At 43.2% G+C, this 20,862-nt stretch overlaps 2 protein-coding genes across 2 annotated transcripts; one reads left to right on the top strand and one right to left on the bottom strand.

Moving 5' to 3' along the window:
- Positions 1–2,776: 2,776 nt before the first annotated feature.
- Positions 2,777–11,364, top strand: LOC115317184 (leucine-rich repeat transmembrane protein FLRT1). Its single transcript, XM_029976776.4, has 5 exons — positions 2,777–2,905; positions 4,944–5,328; positions 6,876–7,122; positions 9,483–9,669; positions 10,684–11,364. The coding sequence occupies exons 1-5, from the start codon at positions 2,902–2,904 to the stop codon at positions 10,845–10,847; spliced, it is 987 nt and encodes a 328-aa protein (XP_029832636.3). The 5' UTR covers positions 2,777–2,901; the 3' UTR covers positions 10,848–11,364.
- Positions 11,365–19,989: 8,625 nt separating this feature from the next.
- On the bottom strand, positions 19,990–20,523 carry LOC8023263. The gene has a single exon (XM_002399719.5). The coding sequence runs from the start codon at positions 20,500–20,502 to the stop codon at positions 20,071–20,073; it is 432 nt and encodes a 143-aa protein (XP_002399762.2). The 5' UTR covers positions 20,503–20,523; the 3' UTR covers positions 19,990–20,070.
- Between the last annotated feature and the right edge of the window lie 339 nt (positions 20,524–20,862).

Here is a 20,862-nt window from a genome sequence, read left to right as displayed (position 1 = left end):
TTTCACTTCCGAACTCATTGTCTCGGCATTTACAATAATAATAATAAGGTTAATATTCGTGCGCTCAGTACCAACTGGAATGCAGACTTTATGTTACAAGTAGAAGTATGCAAAAAAAACCATTTCGCCAGAATAGCGGTCCTGAAACCAAAAATGCTCAAACAAATTGAGCGTGAGAATCGTATGATTTGTCTCCCAACTGCTTTCGGGAATGAGATAAGTCGTTTACTTCGTCGATATAGAGCAAGCCTAAGAAACGTCAAGGTTTAATACTGTTCGAAGAATGATTTCCCATTCGCTTGCATATAGCGTCCTTCGCTACTCCATCACCGTTTTCGGCCATTCTTGTGACTATTGGAAAACCAAGGTGGACTGCATCCTGAAAGCTATCCTGAAAAGTATCTCTTATAAACTTAAAATACCTGACAGCGCTAATCTTTTCGAATATTTGCAACTACCCAACTTCCAAACCCTTTATGTTCATTCAGTGGTATTGCGGCACTTTTGGAATTCTGATTTCAAAATCTTAAGCCCACCCACACGTGATCTTCGACATACTCACCCTTTTCACCATATCTTTTTCCCGCACTCGTTATGGCGAAAGTACGCGTGCGTTTTATGTGCCATATATTTTTTCTCACTTACCACCTGAACTTCTAAACCAAACATCCCTGAGCAAAGTTAAAAAAGATGCTTAGAGATATTTCGTTTTAATAGCGAACTATTGGTTTCGTTTTAGTAGCGAAATATCGCAGACTCATTTTGGTTAGTAATGTGTGCCAATTTTAAGCACCTGCCTTTCTGGAACATTAATGAATATTCTGCTGTGTGTAGGACATTTTAACAGAAGACCTTCCGTGAATTTTGTTTTTCGCATATTTTCCAGTTTTGTGGTATTTCATTTTGCTGTGACATTGCTATTGATTTCCGTTTTAGTCTGTACATAATATCTTTTCGCGTAAAATCTTCAAGTTATAACTAGCGTGACTAACTTCATGGAATTATGTTTACATTTTTTTGTCTGCTTTATATTATTGTATTTTCAGTAACTACCCATGCTACATATCGTTTTTTTTTATTGGAGAATGGCGTCGCACAAGCCACGTGTTGGCTTTGATGCATCCGCAATACCAAACTTTTCTATGCTGGTAGAAATAAACAATTATTATTATTATTGTCATTGGTCTGACATAAAAAAGAAGTCCAAGGCCTCGATAAACGAGAGTAAAAGTCAGTGCCACCATAGGTTGCTTATTACGACTCTGTTGAGTAGTTGGTGCGAAAACAACATAAACAACTAAATTACTCCCCTCTTTCTTAGCGGACACCAGACTAAGTAAGACTGCACAAGAGCGAAATTGATTTTAATAAGTGGCTATAGCCTCCGCCATCATTCTCTTTACTATTTTGGAATGATTGTTGTACGATTGAAGTTATCATTCACAAGTTGCGTTCGCAACCTGTAAAGAGGGCGCCCTGGCGTCGTATACCCACTGGCTGTAGAACCGCGTCTTCAAAGCGGTTACAATTTTACGCGCGTTTGATGATGAAAATGAGAGGGTCCGCTTCGTGGTTGCGATTCGAATGCGAGTTCGAATCGCAGCCGCGAAGCGAATTCGTTCGGCTTCTTAATTTAAGCAACCGTGTTCGCAGCTGCTGTTGGGCCATCAGTAGGAATACAGCGTTACGAGGTGCTTCAAACTCGTTCTTTCAAGTGTTTTATTAGCTCAGAAAGTTAATTATACTTATGACACGATTAAGTTTGTTCATGTCGTGCAATACTGGGAATATTGTTTCTGATAGCATGATTCAGTAAGTAGGTTATCATAATGTCTCCCATAACAAAAAGTTTGCCCATGTTGCAATAACATCGAAATTGCTTCCTTGCTTCTCATCCCATGTTCCGATAACCTGGCAAACTATAAGCAGACGTTCCGGCAAATTAAAGAATAAACGAAACCATTTCAAGTAATTATACATGAAACGTGTTAAAACTCGTGTTTGCAGTTAGCTCTAGCCTTGGGTATATAAAAATTCCAAAGCTTTCCGCGTAAAGAGCGTTTGCGTAGCCAGGAAGGGGGGGGGGGGGGGGGGGGGTTGCCTCCCCCAAACTCTAGCCGACCCTATAATCTACACATGCATCCCCCAATCTTTTCATAAAAAAAAAGAAGATAAATGCCTGCCTATGCTACTGGTAAATTTTCTTCCCAGAAGATAAAGAACTAGCCCGGACCAGGCGGATTTTTTCGGTAGCGCACCAGTCACCTAGCTGTGTTTCGAGATTTGTGTTTGTCCTTTGTCCTCTTGTTCCCCTTCTCCAGGGATTATTTTCATCATTCTTGTCCAGCTCGCTTGCACCTTTGCATGGCTGAGAGGCGAGAGCGCCGGCTTGCGGATCCCCAGGTGGCGGGTTCGAATCCCGACCGAGGTGCCCGCAATATGACGGAGGCTTATTGCGGATAAGGCGCCGTGTAACCGAGCTTTCGGTTGCACGTCAAAAGATCCCCAGGTGGTCGAAATTAATCCTCAGTCCTTCGCTGGGGCGTGCCAGATGCCCGTCGTAGGTTTGGCACGTAAAACTCCCAAATTTGTCTTTTGCACCTTTGCAATTAATTGCATTATAATCATATCGACTTTTACTTTCTTGCCTGACCTGATGAAATTATCGCGGATAAGGCCGAAAGTGTATGTACACGGCTGAGAACCGCGCAATATCTTATCCCGTGAAGCGCTATCTCAGCAAACACGAAAGATTCCAGTAATCTTTCCGCCCCTCATTGTGCAGAAGGTATTGACTCAGCAGCACATCTGACAGAAACACCTGACTTGATCCACTATCTATAAAAATGAGGGAAATCTTTCCCCAGCACCCCAGTCGCTGATCTGTCCGAAAGCACCGCCATGGGTAGGTAAAGGTTTTGCATACCTTGGGTTGTTCGTCGCCGTACCACGCCTCGTTTGACAATACTCTAAGACCTCTCGCGGTTTTCAATTACGCAAATTCTCGGAGCAGCAATTTTCAAATATGCATCTAAAAGATTGTTAAAGTAATTTCTGACGGCACTAATTATGTTATCGCCAATTTGAATTGTTCGTAATATAGTTAATGAAAACCAAATGGAATGGAGAATTAGTGCGCACTCTCTATCATAATTGTAAGTTCAAGCAACACAGAACATTAACTACGCCAAAAAATTAACTTAAAAAAAAACAAAAAAAACTTTCGAAAGCTAGCAAACGAGAGCCGAACCCTCAGGTAAAAGGTTTGGAAGAATGTTTGCGTTGTAAGCAAAAACACGGCAAGAATTTCGACACTCTAATGGGCTTCCAGCTGAAATCATAGCTCACATCTTCTGTTTGCATGGTTTGTTGAACTAACTGCTTAAGTGACAAAAGAAATATTTAGCTTATAGTTAAGGATGGACACATGTTCCTACAACATACTTAGCACCATCGGTATTCACCGGTTATATGAACGAAAGTAAGGTTTTACGCGTGCAGGTTATGTTAGCGAAAAGCTTCCACATGTAAAGCTTATGTCTTCGCCACAGCTTCTATCATTGTTGTTTTTAACATATCTAACATGCAGGGCTCAGAGTTCAAGAACATCAGTTTATGCCCATATCCTTGCACGCCTATGGCAATGGCTGTAAACACGTCTAAAACAGTGATCTTGCTGTGGTGTTTTAAATTAAATGTGCCGAATGGTTATTTTATCTAGATGAGCGAGCGCTTAAATTTAATAATTTGTAATCTATACACTTTCTCAGCGATAGTTGTGGCTCCTCTAATTTTAAACGCAATCTCTATGCTTTATATATTTTTAAATATTTTTAGGACGGTCCTTATAATTTTCTAGAATACGAGCTTGTATGCAAAAAAATCTCACTATAACGTGTTTAGAGGCCTATTCGTGCGACCCAGTTTTGGTCGCCAAATGTTTCTTTCGCATTTCGTAGTTCAAAATGCGAGCTTCTCCAACAATAATAATAAAAAAGTTCTTGTCACAATTTAAGTTAAAATATTTTATTTCGGACATATTCCAGCACTGTAGGATATCAAGGATTGATTATCTCATTTGTTTGTCTCAGCTCTGACTTGCACCAGAGTTGTTAGAAACGTGGGAGTTAGCACCTTGGCAGTTCACCGTGTGCCTGAAACGCATCTGTTCAGATTAAGAAGTGGACATATGATCACGGTGATAACCTTTTCTTGCTGTTTTCTGTACATTGATGCGGGACAAAATTTTAATTGATAAACAGCACACTTTTTTAAGTGGCTTTGTTCTATTCGTTCAGTCCTACTGAAGCGTGAATCTGCAATGGTGCAGGTGATTTATAAAATTTTCTTAGTAGTTAAGGTATATAATGATGTACATGCTTCATGCTTTTCTAAGAGCCCGGGTGTGTATTCATGCATAAGATTCTTTATAGCAGAACCCCCTACACACTAAAAATTCTCCGCCAGTGCATACATTTTGCCGCTAAATACAGCGGGGAAATTTAATTGGTATTATAGTACAACGATTCAGATCGCTTCACGCGTTGTCGCTCACGCGGGACGCGTTTCCGCTCAACACTTAGCGGGGAATTTTACGTGACGCGACAATAGGAAGTGAAACAGTGACCCTAGGTCACGCGAGATGGAGTAATATACAATACGTTCTTTGGGGGGGGGGGGGGAGGGGGGGGGGTGTTGGTGACTGAACTAGGACATGAAAAAGAAATGGCATGAACAACCATACGGACGACACTTTCGCCGTCATTGCCTGGCGTATTCCCCTTTCGTTTTCGTAACGCTCTTCATCAATCCCCGAAAGGACTGTCTCAAGTATTCTAAACAAATTTAAATGACTGCTCGTTAAATACCGCATTTCCTGCAGTATGTGACTTTGGAAATTGGGGTTTCTGCAAATTTTTAACACATTTACGCAACGAACGCAGGGATTTCACGCTTGGTGGCTCTTCTACTCTGCTGGAACATTTTGCTCGCTGCATCGGAAGCCGCCCACTGTCCAGACGGCGCAGCACTCCGTCCATGCACCTGCGACCACGAAGGCATCAACTGCATGAAGGCCAATTCCACCCAAGAGCTTAGAAAGGCTTTCCGAGCAACAGGCGCCAACGAGCACGAGTCCCTCTGGATTCAGAAGACTCCGATTCAGTCGTTTCCCGCCGGTGTCCTCGGAGACTTTAAATTCCGCCACGTACACGTCGAGATTAATGCAAACTTAACGGCGTTTGATCTGGGCTCCCTGAATAACACGAAGAAATTCCTCGTGTCGATAAGTTTGTTCAAAAACGCTTTGTCGTCCTTCGACTTTAAGGGGTAAGTCACGATGATTTGTGTGTCTTATATACCGGTTGTATAGCGGTTGTTTTAGCGAAAACTTCAGAAAATCTTGAAAAACGGGGTGATTGAGGAAAAAAAAGAAACTATTATACGGGTACAAACTTCCAGCTACAGTGGACGTCAAGGAATAAATAAAACATACAAATTAGCCTAATAACTAACTAACATTTACTAACTTTTTAATTAGATATATTATCGCATGCTTTCATTTAGAAACTTGCTTAGCATCATAGAAAAGCACTACATCAACCTATTTAAAAAAAGAATATACATATAAAGCGTTCAAAAAAAAAAAAAGCTAAATTTAAACGCGTTTTTAGGTTTCTGTTTCCTACCGGAACGCTTCTTTGAGCCATCGGTTCTGCCTCCTCGTCTTTCCATCCTACGAGGGAGGCGAAGTGGTAGCTGGGTCGCTGACGCAAACGTACGATCCGGTAGAAACAAAAAAACTAAAAACGCGTCCAAAGTTTAGCCTTTTTTTTTTTGGAACGCCGTAAAATGTTGTACGTGCTTCACCTCTTTCTAAAATGAGCTGATTTAAAGGTTTTCGATGATGCTCAGCAAGTCTCTAATTGAAACCATATATTTATTTTACCGACTAAAAAGTTAATTGTACCTTTTTGTTAATCACTGAGGTAATTATTACATTTTAAATCAATAAAGTCCACCGCGGATGGAACTTTGTTTCCGTAAAGAGGCAAAGATGAAAGAGCGTGTTGGTGAAAATACGGGAGTCAAAGAAAGAATAAAAACACTTAAGGACAAGGACAGACAGCACAGTTCTGAAAAAACTGTGCTGTCTGTCCTTGTCCTTAAGTGTTTTTATTCTTTCTTTGACTCCCGTAAAGAGGTTCTCCTTTTTGATCTCATCCACTTTATTTTTAGGGAAATGCCGTGGAACACTTGATATTTTAGTAAATTTAGAATTTCTTTGCGCATCACTCTCTTTTTGGCTTGAAAAAACTGCTAACAACGTTATTAATTACCCTTTCTTTTATTAATTACCCTTCCTTTTAAATAGTAGCGTAAATTTTATCTCGTAAATAGCGCAAAACCTTCGCTTTGAGGAAACGCAGTTCTAAGGTCACCTGATAGATGGCGGCAGCGAACCAGTGTATTCACAGTCGTTTATACTGAGAGTTTGGCCTTCTTAAGGAGATTTTGACAGTCTCGAAACCACAGCAACGTGGTATGACAACCGGGAGATGACCACTTCCGTTCGCCATTTTGGGGCTCTGACTCACAGGAATTTTATGCGATTTCTCAGGAATAAAGGAGAAAAAGAAGTAACGCCACTTTGAGTTATTGCGAAATACGCTGGTTCTAGCAAGCAACAAGCTCCGCCCATTGACCAAACTCTGTCAGTATATATATATATATATAAATGGCTCTGAGCGTGTTCCCTAGTCATAAGAGATCACAAGAGCTCGGTCGTTAGCAAATGCAAGTTTTGTGAACGGGCATTTGTTTTGAAACGAAGTATAGATTACACGAATTTAATTCGCCTTGTTTTTTATGTACAGGATCAGCTCTTTTCCGAAACTCCTCACCCTCAACCTCGGAAAGAACAACTTGCGGACGATTCCAGCGCAGGCTTTCAGCCACCCGACACTCGAAGCGCTGGTGCTTTCTGAAAACCCAATCGTATCTGTAGGTGCCAAGGCATTTGCAGGCCTGCGAGAATTAAAAGAATTATTTTTGAGTGGCACAAGGCTGACGACCCTTGGGGACAATTCCATGAAGATACTCAGCATCCAGCCAGGGCTCACGGTAAAAGAATAGTCAATACCTGATTACAAGGGTCTTTCTATAGTGACTAAGAACATATATTTTTTAGTCCATATATATCCAGGCAGCGCGTCAGAGAAACGCTTAACTTAACCCATATTTGGCAGTCCGGGGGACCAAACTTGAACCTAATAAGGTTTTGCTCCAAGGCGTTAGGGGGGGAGGGGTGCCAAAGCGCGTTTTCTATGTCATTTCTCTGGCCCTTTACATAATTGCCAAAGTGCCAGACTTCAACGAGAAATGCCACTGATCAACCGGACAAACACCAGTGAAGCCTAGTTCTTGCGCATGTTTGGCCATTTTGGCCCAAAGTTGCCAGGTGAAAACCGAACAACCATACGTAAAGGTCGTATGTCTAAGTAAAAAAAAACAAAAAACTAACGTGTCAATCAAACAATCATGCAGTGAAGCCTGGCTGTTTTGCACTTGTTTGGGAATTTAGGAACAAGACACCCAGACGCTGGCCATAGAATATCAAGTTCGGTCATGATTTAACTTTTTTATGGCTCTCGGAACCCTAAATTGTTATTAAAAAGGAGTTGGCTCCAATATTTGATTTTTAAATACGGACACAAACAGTTGCCGGATGTATTTCTGGGACTTTCGTTTTAAAATTTATTATTAGAAAACAGGAAGAAAAAAAAGTAGAAATAGGTAATTGATTTTTACAAGTAAACTCGCGACTATAAAAACTAAAGAAGGGGGACAACACACTGAGTGTGTTGACACTATTTCTGATTTGTTTTTGTATAGTCTCCGGTTCTTGTAACGACAAACAGTAAAGAGCACGCTGTATCTTATAAGTATTTTTTCCGGGCGATTAATTGCAGGTTTCTTCTTTTAGACTCACTTTGCGCTTAAAAAAAAAAAAAGAGACGTCGCATTCTTTGTAATTTTTCATTGTTAATTTCCAAGTTTTGCTCATATTGAAACGCAACAGAGGAGCAGGCTAGTAGAAAATTTCACGGCAAATAAAAAGAGCATAAAAAACGCACAATGTAAACGGTCCCATGAAAAAAAAGGAAGCAAAACTGCACATAACAAAACAGCAATCTATCAAAACAACATAGAAACAAAGCAGCATATGTTGCAATATATGTTCATTGTTGTAACCCTTTGCTTGCCTAGATAATAATTAAGACAAAACTTCTTAGAGCGAGTAGTTTTCTGACGGGATAGCTGAATCTTCCTATGAAATGTGTGTAATAAGTGGTGCATTCTTTCATTCTCACCTACTAAAATTACGATGAAAACTCAAAAAGTACGAAGGCGACAAGTGGTGGAACATGACCGGATTATGCGCTTACTATCAACTGACGTTTCAATGCATTAGTTAATGCCTACACCCACAAAATATCATACCACTTGAAAAGGGTAGCTAACAAGTTTGCCATCCAAGTAGTACACTCTGCACCGGACAATCTTAAATTGCTTTGCCCTAAAATCAACTCCCAGAAATAGTGAACTGACCAATGCACGGTACATGAATACAAATGTGTCAAATGCAGAGTAGGTGACGCAAATGAGATACCATTCACCTGTGGCAGAGTGTATGTGGGCCAAACTGCCGGGTGTGTGAATGTGAGACTGCTGGAGCACACCCTTTCACTCAGGTAGACAGCCGCTGGACACCTGTCTATACACGTCAGAGACTGCGAATGCACCGCAGCGTTTAAACAGACTACAAGTCCTCAAGCGATACTATTACCGGAACACAAGAGCGATTTATGAGCCTCTAATCATCAAACTCAAAGGGGATACATGCATTAGTGCACCGTATATAGGGCTATATGAGAAAGAAATGAACTACCTCAACTACTTCCATAAAAATATTTCTTGGAGATTGTTTTAAGAATTTTTTTTTTAAGCATTCATGTTCTATTTCATTTATGAAATTTGCGAACACTTTCCGTTTCACACTTTATTTTAAATGATTATTATCTGTTTTTCTCTGTTTAATTATCACATCCCTCACTTCCTGCTTGTCTTTCACTACTAATACATTGAAACGTCAATTGATAGTGACCGCTTGTCCAGTTCTCACTACTACGTGATGCCCGTTAAAGACCTCAGGCTAGCAGTTGTACTACACTAGCTAAATGTCTCGTCTACAGCGGATAACGATGTTGCCATGTTCTGGCAGAAACCTCCTGCTCTCTAAACAACTACCGACTAATTAATTTTGACCTGTCCTGTTCTACCACTTGACCTTGGCCTTTGCATGTTTTTTTTTGTTTTGTTTTTTATTTTCGTTATGTGTATAGCCGAACAGCTAATTTTATTAAAATTATGAAACATACGTTTTATCACAAGCCGTTGAGAACATTTGTTTTGTCTTATAGATCAACTTAGCCGACAGCTTGATTTCGTCGATAAGCCGAACGGCGTTCGCCGGGACTGCACCTCAACGCCTGGATCTCAGCGGCAACAACCTGACCACGCTTTCCGAAGACGTGTTTAGGCCATTGCTTTATAGGATGCTGCGCAGTCCCAGGAAGTTCGGTGAAGTGCCCATGATCGGGCTAGGAAGTAAGTTGAACCATGCTCAATCAACGGTAAAAAGAGTAGAACCTTCGGGGCACTTACCCTGCCACCACAGATGTTCCTGTGGACATCGAGAGGACATTTGTGGGTCATTGCGACTTCGTATGAACGTTCACAACATAGCCTTGCTTGCTTTGAAGGTATACGCTTGAAATCAAGCAAGATTTTCACCGAAATGTATCCATTTACAGACCGTTTACAAACAACAAACAACCCTTCGTTTGCCTGCGCCCAGTGTGGTCTCTGCGCTTGCAAAGGTAGAAAATTAGTGTTAAGTGAAGTGTCAGCTCCACGCTGACAGCTGTGCCTCCGGAGAGGCACGACGTCTGAGCCGCTGGTTGGTGTGTATATTGTAGAGATGAGTAAAAACGTAATAGGGGGGGGGGGGGGGGGGGCGGGGGGGGGGGGGCGCGTTGGTTTGCTTCATTTACGAGTAAGCTAACGAATTTTCTTATGACCCCAGGATAAATAAATAAACATAGGGTTACGCGTTTTCAGTATTTACTGATAAACCCCGAGAACGAACCTCTCTAGCGGGCTCTATCAAAATCATGGAAATCCGAAATCTCGAACAAAAATTGTAATTCGATGAAAAAAAAAACAAAAAAAAAACAACTTTAACTGCATTTGTTTTTTGTTTGTGTTGACCGAGAAAATAGTCTGCACTGAACTGTTCTCGTGGTTGCTTTTTGGTCTTCAGAATAACGTACAATTATCTCATTTTATATCTGATTGATACCGGGGCGATTTGAAAGTATTCGAGTCACAGGCATATGTTCCCTCGAGTTTGGAAAATCCTATGCTCATTTTCTTCAAACATGAGCCCCAATAAACCCCATTTTGTTTTTATGACACCCAAAATTAATATCGAAAAACAAAATCTATAGCACATCTAAATTAAAAAAAAAAAAATTAAACACCGGACACAAAATCTTTAATTATACATGATCAGTCAACCCCGCCAAAACATGTGATGTTGTATTTTCACCGATGTTTCAGATAATCCTCTGTCGTGCCACGGCTGCTCTTTCCGCTGGCTGGTACCTCTGAGGACGAGCCGAGGGTATAACTCGATGTTGAACGGCTTTGCCTGCCGGGATGGGACGCCGTTTCACAGGCTCACCTACAGCAAGATTCGCTGCGACCAGAACGGACCGTTCTAGAATCGAGTGAATTCGGCTGTCATATCGGTGCAATATAAGAGCTTTCGCGTCTTTAGAAAAAAAACATACCTTCGATGCTGTCCAATAGAATACGCCACTCGTGATATCATTATGTTCCGCTCTAATGCTATCTCCAGGCCCCTACAACGAGAGATGTGACCACCGGGTACCATGAACTCTTGAGGCGGACCAAAGGTGACAGCGGAGAAAGCACTTACACGGCCCTCATACATAAATATTTCAGGTCAGAGTGACACTTAGACGGTCGTCCTACTTGGCCCTTGTGTAACCCTAAGTCCAGTCTTAGCTGGGACCTTAGTAAGTTCTGCGGAAGGTGTGGCGACGAATGCATTCTTTCTTCCCACATGCCGAAAACGCAGAATCGGAGAATTCGCGAACTCACACCAGAGAGAGGGACGCGGAACGTGGCAGATCGTCGTAACAACGGCTTCACCAACAACGCTTCAGGTCGATGAAAAGAGCCGAATGATAATAAAACAAAAACTGAAACTCTGAATATTGTTAGTCTTAATTTTAGTCGAATAGGTAGGTTCCCATATACATAGCGCGATAGAAGCATGCAGCGTGAACAGAACTTAGTACATCAGGCTCTGTGTTTAAATTCAACTTAAAAAAAAGAACTGTCATTATAAAATAATATGAAACTCACATTTTGGAACTACACGTTAAGATATTTTACACCCTTAATTTTGCACTTTCTTCAACCAGCATTCCTAAAGACGCAGTACTCGGTGTTTCCTGCAGACATGGTAAACATTTTGCGCGAACGCGCATCAGAGCATATTTGAAGCATATTTGATTTATACATATGCACGCCTTAAACATATCTGCAGACAGTGTTTGTATGGATGACCAATGTGACAGGACCATCGCATTTATAGATGGATGTTAATGGCATATATCCTTTGTAACGAGAGGTAGCTTGCGACACCTAGCCTAAGTCATACACTTCTCAGACAGTGTCCGCGCACTGTCTTTTGTACGACGTATTAGCAAACCTTAAGGGCGTTTATAGTGCGCTGTTGTCTTGGGGCAAGCTGATGTGTGACACCTCTTTGTACATGCATGCTGCACACTCGCTAAGGAGCTTCTCAGTCTGTGTGAGTGCAAGCGTTCTCAGTGCTTGGTCTCAAGAGACGAAGATCATGCGAACAGTGAATGCAACACACTGTCAAAGTGAGCCAACGCCATCGCCAGTAAACGTTGCGAAAAAATGGAAAGCACACCTGCTTCCAAAACTGACGCAAAATACAAAGAAAAATACAGCGACAACAAAAGAAAAAAAAAAACGCACATACTAACGATGCCATTGCAGTCTCTTCCGATAGAGGCTCGAGCGAATGACGTGAAAAGATGATGTATGCATATACATGTGCAGCAATGAAGTTGCAAAACTGAAACTGGTCTAGCCTACTGTAACAGACTAGAAAGAATTTTCGCATATAGAGTAACAGTTTATGATTTGATATATATAAATATGTTGAATATTAACGTTATAATAAACACCTCAAAAACGGTAGCGCCCGCCAAGAATAATTTGTCGATGCGTTTTCCAATTCCGCGGTTTTGCCGCACTTGTGCCCCATTTACGCGATTAGTCCGCCAAAATATAGTTTCTCCAAATCCCCACCATCTGGCGCCATATCCTCCAGTCGAAAGAGGCTAGGCCCACCCGCTATTGTTTACATACTCCAGATACTTCTATACTTCGTGCCACCCTACGATGGACTAAAGGCCAAAGCCACGGACCGCCAGATCAAATCACGATCCACTTAGAAATTGAGCGGTATTTCGCTTCTATGACCGTATCGGTGCCCGCGTCTCGGATCACTGATGAGGGGACGGGTGAACAGTGGTTTGAATCGAAGAGCATTGAGTGATTCAACAATTTTACATCTCAAATAAAGCCACGACATATAGGCTCTTTGTGGCGTCGAAGCTCTTTAGAAATGATGCGGCGCTTTTTGGACTCGAGCATCATTCGTCCACCCCTAATTAATGTTAAGCGTGTCATAGTATTGCGTGGAACGTGATTGGACCTGGCGGCCCGTGGCTTTGGCCTTTAGTCCATCGTAGGATGAGACAAAGTATAGCGTACCACTGACAAAGAACAAATGCGTTTTCCTATCGGTAATAATCATTTCTCCTACGAAAACAAAATTTGCACGGATATCTATCGTTTAACGTTTGTAGACATTAACACCGCGACATTAAATCCAACACCTTTTGGTCCGCTGGTAGCGTCGCATCTGACATTGTTACTGTGCCAAGAAAGTGGCGGTTCCAAAATACAGCCCGGACGAGGAGGAGTAAACTGTATTGATTGCAAGGGCCTTTTGGTCTATGTGGGGCCCTTAGTCCAGGGCTCGTGTGCTCTCTGCCGCAGCCTTCGCCCTTTGTAACACCTTCTGAGCGTTTTGACCACACGCACACTCCGGAAGATAGCATAGACGCAGGCCACGGTCACCTCCTTGCTTTCTCGCTTCACCACCGATGACATTTCGCTGACGTAGGCGACATTTGATAGTCTCTGAAACTTCCTGGCACCGGAAGTTTCCCGGTGTGCTGCACAGGCTGTCAAGGCAGTTGCACCTCACGTTTGCTATCATCGGAGTTGTCTTGGTCGAATCCACATCGACTTTTTTGGTGAAAGTGCACATTGCTCGGTCGCCAATATTGCTCGAGGACACAGTGGGATCGCAATTACCCGCAAAAAAGATCGAACCTGCGCTGCAAGCAAGCAGAGTGCAACAGGAAAAGGCGACCTGTGGCGGCGAGGTCACTCTTTGTGGACTACGTATGAAAGATGCGAGTCGAGAAAAACATCTTGTCGCATATACATATTTGAGCGTGCTCGCACCATTACGTCACTGCCGCTGTAGCCAATAGGAGCGCTGGAGCGAGAGAAGCCCGAATAAAGAAGAATGAATGCCGCCGTATATAAGCATCGAATTTTTAGTTAAAACGCGTGTAAATACCTGTAATGTTATATTCTCCGGGAAACCAAGACGCAACTCTTTGTTCCACTTTGATTGATATGACCTTTTCGCACGGTTCAACTCAGATAGTGAAATTGTACACACGAGCGCAGGGTGAATGCAAATCTGTTCCTGCTCAGTTCTTTCTAACTGAAAGTGTTACTTTGTGCCCGTACGACTACTGGGAATTACTAGGCATTTCCGATCACTTCATGGTTTTACTGTCCTTATCGCTTGGTGAGCAACCTAGCGCGCGTAGCGATGTGACAACATACAAAGATTTTGATCCTGCAGATGACGTTCGCGTTTAGACAAACTGGAATCTTGTTATCCCTGTTTTAGGCAATTGAGCCTTGACCCAACAAACGATGTTAGCATTCTGTGGCTGAAATTTAAGGAAATATTGATCGAATGCATTCACCAGTACATTCCCACCAAAACAAAAAGAGGCATAACAACACCCCCTGGATTACGAAAAATATAGTCCATCAAAAGCGAAAAATCTCTAGATGTAGAGCAAACCTCCGCAAAACTCAGAGGCAAGGCATGCGTGAAACTATTAGAATTCTGAGGGCACACCTAAAAAATTGCCATAAAAAGAGACTAAACACAAATTCTATAACATCACAATGTCTAGTTTTCTACTGACTGCTCCCAGACATTTTGGCGGTATCTTTCACGTAGGACGAATGACATTTCCAAATTGGTTAATGATGGTGAGCCAATAGTTGAAAAAGTTGATATAGCCACCACGTTTAATCATTTTTTATGGTATTTTTGAGCGATGATGGTGTGCCACCAGTGTTCAATGAACACTCTGATACTCCAGCGGTCGATGATGTACCCTTGTCTTATGAAGGAATTTTTTCGCCAGTACTTATCACTGACCCTTCCAAGTCAGAAGAACCTGACGAAGTCCCAAACTCATTTTCGAAGAGATACGCTGAATCGTCTGCCAAATATCTCTTCATTATTTTTCAGGCATCATTGCTTTCTGCTTCTATTCCAGACGATTGGAAAATGACAAGTTATTCCAATCCTAAATCAGGTGATGCGTTCGATGTATCGAACTATCGGCCGATTTCACTAACCTCAAGCTGCTGCAAGCTTCTTGATCACATAATTTCGAAGCATATTAACACATTTTAGGTGTGGAATGCACTGCCCGAAACCCTCGTGTCTTGCAGCCGACCTGAGGAACTTTTTTTATACATTGAGCGCGCTTCCTGAAATTTAGATGTGTATGTACGAAATGCAAGTGACTGTTGCTTGACCCCTGCATATTTTTGTTTGAAGTATTTTTTCCCACTCCTATAGGAGTCCTAAACACAGGACTAGTAGTATGTGAACGCAATAAATAAATAAATAAATAAAACGAAATCACCACTTTCCCGTGACGTAACCAAGCGGTCGGTGAATCGTGTTTTACGCATGGAAAGAGAAGAAAAATTTATAACCGAACTTCCAGAAGCTCTGGAAAACTCAAGGGCACGAAAGACAAGTTGAAAATTGTTTATTTCTGAATTTTGTTTTCCCCTGTCTGCGTCTAGCGTGAGCGGTAAAACAGGTTCGGTCTCACTGAATCTTACGCTGACGATTTTCGCATTTGTAACTCTTGTCTGGCAAGGTGGGTTGTAACTTGTTTGTTTCAAAGTGTCGAACACACCCGGACGTGGACGTCAAGGTCACGTACATTCGTAAATGCGACGAGTTTTGCTGCACTACGACTCATCGCGATGTTCTGCACGGATCTCGCTTTCCGTTGCAACCATGTCGTCGAAAGCAGTGGTTAGCAGTCATAATGCGCTAGATCACACCCAAGCGCACATGTATGATCCAGCCTTTAGTCTTATACCCCTGTCAGACGGGCTAGTTTAGTGTCACTACAAGCGAGTGCACTTCAGCCCGTCGAAACACACTCCAAGTGTGTTGGTGCTACACGGGAAAACTTAGTGTCACTCCAAAATGATGGCAATAACTATGGGTAAGTAATGGGCTCGCAAAATATTACAGTGCATACGCATTTTTTCATAAATAACTTCACCGTCTTATAAACACGTTACCACACACTGTTGCGCTAAGTCACGAGCTTTATTCCAAATTTAAATCTAATTTGATCATTACGATCAGCCATTACAAGCCAGTAATACACGTTCGCACGCCGGAAGTAGGGTTTGAATCCAGGATTCCTGTGTTCTGCAGCGCGAGCTTTCGCCCCGCGTGCTCCGAGCTGCTGTGCGCGAGCCCACTCGGCCACTCGCCACTCGCCACAACGAAACATCATGGGGTGTGTGGAGGACGAGCTAGAGACCGATATCCGCGATGTTGGACAGTGAAAGCGCGTGTTTGATGCACTTTTCTCCGTGAGAGCCGAACGCCTTTCAGATGAGAGGCAGCTGGACCTGGATGCCGACGCACAGGCAAGAATTTCAAGGGCATCGACCAGCAGCTGCAGACCAATACCTTCACCATAGCCGCTCTCGTGACCGACAACCTACCCGTGATCAGTCGAGAACGGTGGACTTTCCGGAGGAACGAACGGTGGTTCGAAGGCTCCTTGCCCCATTTGGGCGAGTTCTATTTCAAGCAAGCCTTTCGCGACTCTCCTGCTACCTTCAGATTCCTGGTTGAGTCTTGCAGGTGCCTCCTGACCGTCGCTGACCGTCGCGAAGGGGCCGAGGATGGAAACTAGATTAGGCGCTTGTTTTTCTACAATGTACTACTTTCCTGCCAACAGAAAACAAGTGCGAATCTAATTTTATTCCTATCAAAATAATAATAATTTTACGCAGCTTTAATACCTTCTATTATTTTTATTCCTTGAACACTGCTATTGAGATTACACACTCGGTCTACCGGAGCGAGCGTAGTGTCACGGCCACTCGATTAGGGTAGTGTGTTCCCCGAACTCACTTCATTGGAAGTGCGTTCTTCGGGCAGGGCTGGGGATTGAGCTCAGGATCACTGGGTTCTCCAGCGAGAGCTTTCTCTCCACGTACTCCGATCTGGTGGGCGCTAGCCCACTCGACCACCGATACCCCTTAATAAAGACACGTTAAAAAATTAGACTTTTACAATTCTCTGTAATGCCGAATTGGAGGGCAGCTCTTGAGGAGGAGGGAGGAAGGGTACGAAGGGGAGGGTATGCCAGCTGCTCCCCCTCCGTACCCTCCATCCTCCTCTCCTGTTCCCATCCCACTTAGCGTAAAAATTTCGCTAAATTTAGCCGGGGAAAGTTCCCGCTGAATTGATGTGGGACGTCACATGACACGTCATCTAAAATTTTAAGTGTGACGTCACGTGACGTCACACGGGTAAAATGTTTTCTCTAAATTTAGCAAAAAAATTTTTCGCCAAACTTAGCAAAAACTTTTACCGCAAAATTTAGCGGGAAAATTTTACTCTCGTGACGTCACACGTGACGTCACGTGTGACGTCATTTTGGGAAACGCGCCGGCGCCGCTCAACTCAGAAACAGGTGCCTAGGAGCTGTGCTCTAACACTACGTTACATTAATTAAGATACGAAGCATATCCAACTTTGGCGTTCCGCTTCGTTCCACTGAAGTCTACGAGGAGGCCCTGACACTGCCTAATCAGATCATAACTATCGTGTTGTCTCGAGTAGTTACATGCTGAAACAAAGGTAGGCTCTATCATTCTCTTCTAACCAAGATAGCCATGAATGACTGACTTTGGCGTCGTCTTTTATCAATTCACCGCTGCGCAAATCTTGATTCAGATCAGCCTAAACTCCAAGTCCACCCCACTATTTTTCTGCAATGCCACTCTTCTACATGTCGTCTCTTTGACGAATTTCTTTTTCTTTATAAAATAAAACTTACTCCACGCTTTTGGTTTCTGTGTTGTTATGTTCTACTGTTGAAACACTCCTATTGATGCCACGCACTCGATCGAGCGAAATGAGTTCGTCAAACGCACTCCAAGCCAAGTGTGTTCCTCAGCAAGGAGCCGTGTGGCACACTACAGAAATGACACTAAAGGCGAAGTGCACTAGCTTGTAGTGACACTAAACTAGCCCGCCTGACAGTGGCATTAATTTCTAGGCAGGTTCAGCCAAGTATCTCCGTCGGCATGTCCATATAGCTTCGGTGTGGTGAGGTATCTATTGCCGTTATCTTGGGTATGCACCAACTCATGTTCACAACCAAACCGGAGCGCCCCTAGCGGACGTCACCGGCGCCGCACATGCGCGATGGGGGTGTGGGCCAGGAGCTCGCCGTCGCCCATAAACAAACCATTGAAAAGTGATCTTGTCGGCGTCGGTGTGAGTCCCCCTGGCCTTTTTCGCGTTCGAATTGTTGGTTCTATGTCTTCCTGGAAATATCTGACTATTTAAGCGGCGTCAGCGAAATTACTGAGGCTCGTTACGCCGCAAAACTTCGCGTGAATAATGTGACATCTGGCGATTCATTCCGCGTGAACGCCGCAGTATGTACGCTAAAGCCTGATTCGCACGATGAGATTTCGCTCGCAAATTTCAGTCGCGGCGCCGCTCGGGCTGCAAAAGCGTGAACCGTAAGCTGAGATGGGTCGGCGTCGATACTGAAAGTCGCAAGTAGAATCGGACCAAGTGAATTAGGCATAACAAGTAGGTGATGACCACTGGTAACAATGATCAACATCTCCTTGTATCTACCGTTTACATTGAGCCTGCTTACCAAAATTCAAACTTAAGTCTTTTGAGGCCTGCACTTATTTCTTATCGCAAGTACCGGGCCAACCTTTGGTCTACGGGCCGGCGTCGTCTAAGAGAGCAGACGGCAAGCAGAAACGTTTGAAAGAGCAGACGACAGTTCGAACAATCAGGCGCCCGCTTGAACTTCAAGACGCGCTGAACGTAGTCCGCAGGTGGTCCCTACAACCTGACGGTTTTCTGGCGTTCATGTTGGAACAAAACAAATAAATCTGATGACCTCAAGTATCCTTGAATTAAACCCAAAGGTCTTCGCGCCCAAGCAATCGTGGTCCGACGGTGTCTGCTTTTCCCCTTTCACGGCTCATATCCTAATTCTCGGACGAACCGAGCACGTGAAAGCTGACCTTCGAACCTTTCTCGACTCTTTTGGTACGGCCCCAGTCGCGACGTTTTGACGAGAATGCAAGTTTTCGTCTGGTTCCTTTCAAAACAACGCAGGAATACACGTCTGGCATGGGGACTTCTGCACACAGCCCCAGACCGAAAGTGCGACCGACGCGCCACCACCGCGCCGTGACGTCACAGAGTTGAGTTCGTGTTTAAACCCGACTGTGTTTGAGATCTTGTGTCGTGCTTTTGTTATTTTATAGCAAAAAGTTTCTTAGCAGTTCCAACATAATGAGTGTAGTTTCATCTGTTCCTCTAGTACAAGCGCTCCTGATTTCATGAGTCAATAACGTTTCTTGCTTGAATTCAACATTTTTAGGTAGTCGTGAGGAATTTCGACACATATTTGGGGTCCGTCCTCTTTAGACAGGGATGTACGGTCTGATGCACTCACTGATGTGGAAGTAACATTGATGACAACGGTTACTTTAGCATAGTCTTTTGTCGGCCGTGTTAGATGAGCTACTATATGTACATGTAATATTGCGTACACCGCTGAACCACCTTTTCGACAAAAACCGAATAATTGCGATATTATTCGGATTTCTGTTTTGTGCAAAAAAAATGTTATCTAAGGTTTTGCTAAATTTTTAAACATCAAGCAATTTATCATTTTGGCATTTATGCCTGACGCAAAAGAAAATCTTACGATGGATAGCATAAAAAGCAGATAATAGTTAAATTTTATTTTCCATCATAATTTCCACAAGTTATCACATTGTCGAGGCAAAGACATTGTTTGAAAACATTTGCCTTTTACCTCTTGCACATACCCTTTGTGTGTCACCAACAGACCAAAATATTAAGAGTTATCGATGAAAAATATGTTACCTCTATAAAATTACAAGGAATATTTACTGTTAATGGGAGCTACTAGAAATATTTAACTTTGAATCTAAAATCTATAAAGTGAACGAATAGTTGTTAGAATAGAACAGCGCGGTATTGCGCCTAAACTTAACACCATTAAGAAAACCAGCTGTGGTGGCTTTGCATTGCGTTGTGAAGGCTATGAATGACACAGAACTATTCGATGCGAACCACTATTCGCACATCCTAAATTTATTATTTAATGCAATGATTCAATGAGATCTGTTACATTTCATACCATTCCAGCTTCAACGGAAGGAGTGCCCAACTTGTCCAGTTCTTTTCAAGCCTAGAAGTGCTCCTGCACTTCGGTTGATGGCACAGACGCAGGCCACGGTCACCTCCTTGCTTTGTCGCCTCACCACCGATGACGTTTCGTTAACGAAGGCGACTTTGATGGTCTCCGTCACTTCCTGGCACCGGAAGTCTCCGAGTTTGCTGCACAGGCTGTCGCGGCAGTTGCACTTGACGCTTGCTATCTCCGGAGGGATCCTCGTCGAGTCCACGTCCACGTGCCTGGTGAAGGTGCAGGTTGCCCGGTCACCGATGTCTTGAGATTTGGCGTCCGGTTCACAGTTCTCCGTTGAGACGCGCGGGCGGTCGTTGAAGTCGAAGACTGAGATACCTGTGCTGTAGGCAGCCAGGAGAACGCCGAAGAAGGCGACTTGTGTCCGCGACATCGCTGTTGTGGACTGCGCATGAAAGACGCGAGTCGAGAAAAAACCTGTTGTCGGATATAAATATTTGAAGGGTGATCATACCACTACGTCACTGCCGCTGTAGCCAATAGGAGCGCTGGAGCGAGAGGAGTCTAAAGAAAGAAGAAGGAGTGCTGCCGTATATAAGCACTGGTGCGAAACGAAATTACCACTTTCCCGTGACGAAACCAACCGGTCGGTGTATCGTGTTTTACGTATGGAAAGAAAAGAAAAATTTACAACCGAACATTTAGAAGCTCTGGAAACCTCAAGGGCGCGAAAGACAAGAAAGAGATTTGTTTATTTCGGATTTTTTGTTTTCTCTTGTCTGCGTATAGCGCG

Source organism: Ixodes scapularis, unplaced genomic scaffold (genome assembly GCF_016920785.2).
Source record: "Ixodes scapularis isolate PalLabHiFi unplaced genomic scaffold, ASM1692078v2 PGA_scaffold8__174_contigs__length_109621045, whole genome shotgun sequence".
NCBI lineage: Eukaryota > Metazoa > Arthropoda > Arachnida > Ixodida > Ixodidae > Ixodes > Ixodes scapularis.
The sequence above is the reverse complement of the archived record's forward strand: the minus strand, read 5'-3'. Positions and strand labels throughout refer to the sequence as shown.

Coding starts and splice junctions, on each gene's coding strand:
- LOC115317184 (XM_029976776.4), top strand. Junction 5,329..6,875: donor TCGTCCTTCGACTTTAAGGG/GTAAGTCACGAT, acceptor TTTTATGTACAG/GATCAGCTCTTTTCCGAAAC. Junction 9,670..10,683: donor GCCCATGATCGGGCTAGGAA/GTAAGTTGAACC, acceptor CCGATGTTTCAG/ATAATCCTCTGTCGTGCCAC.
- LOC8023263 (XM_002399719.5), bottom strand. CDS start 20,502: ATGTCGCGGACACAAGTCGCCTTCTTCGGCGTTCTCCTGGCTGCCTAC.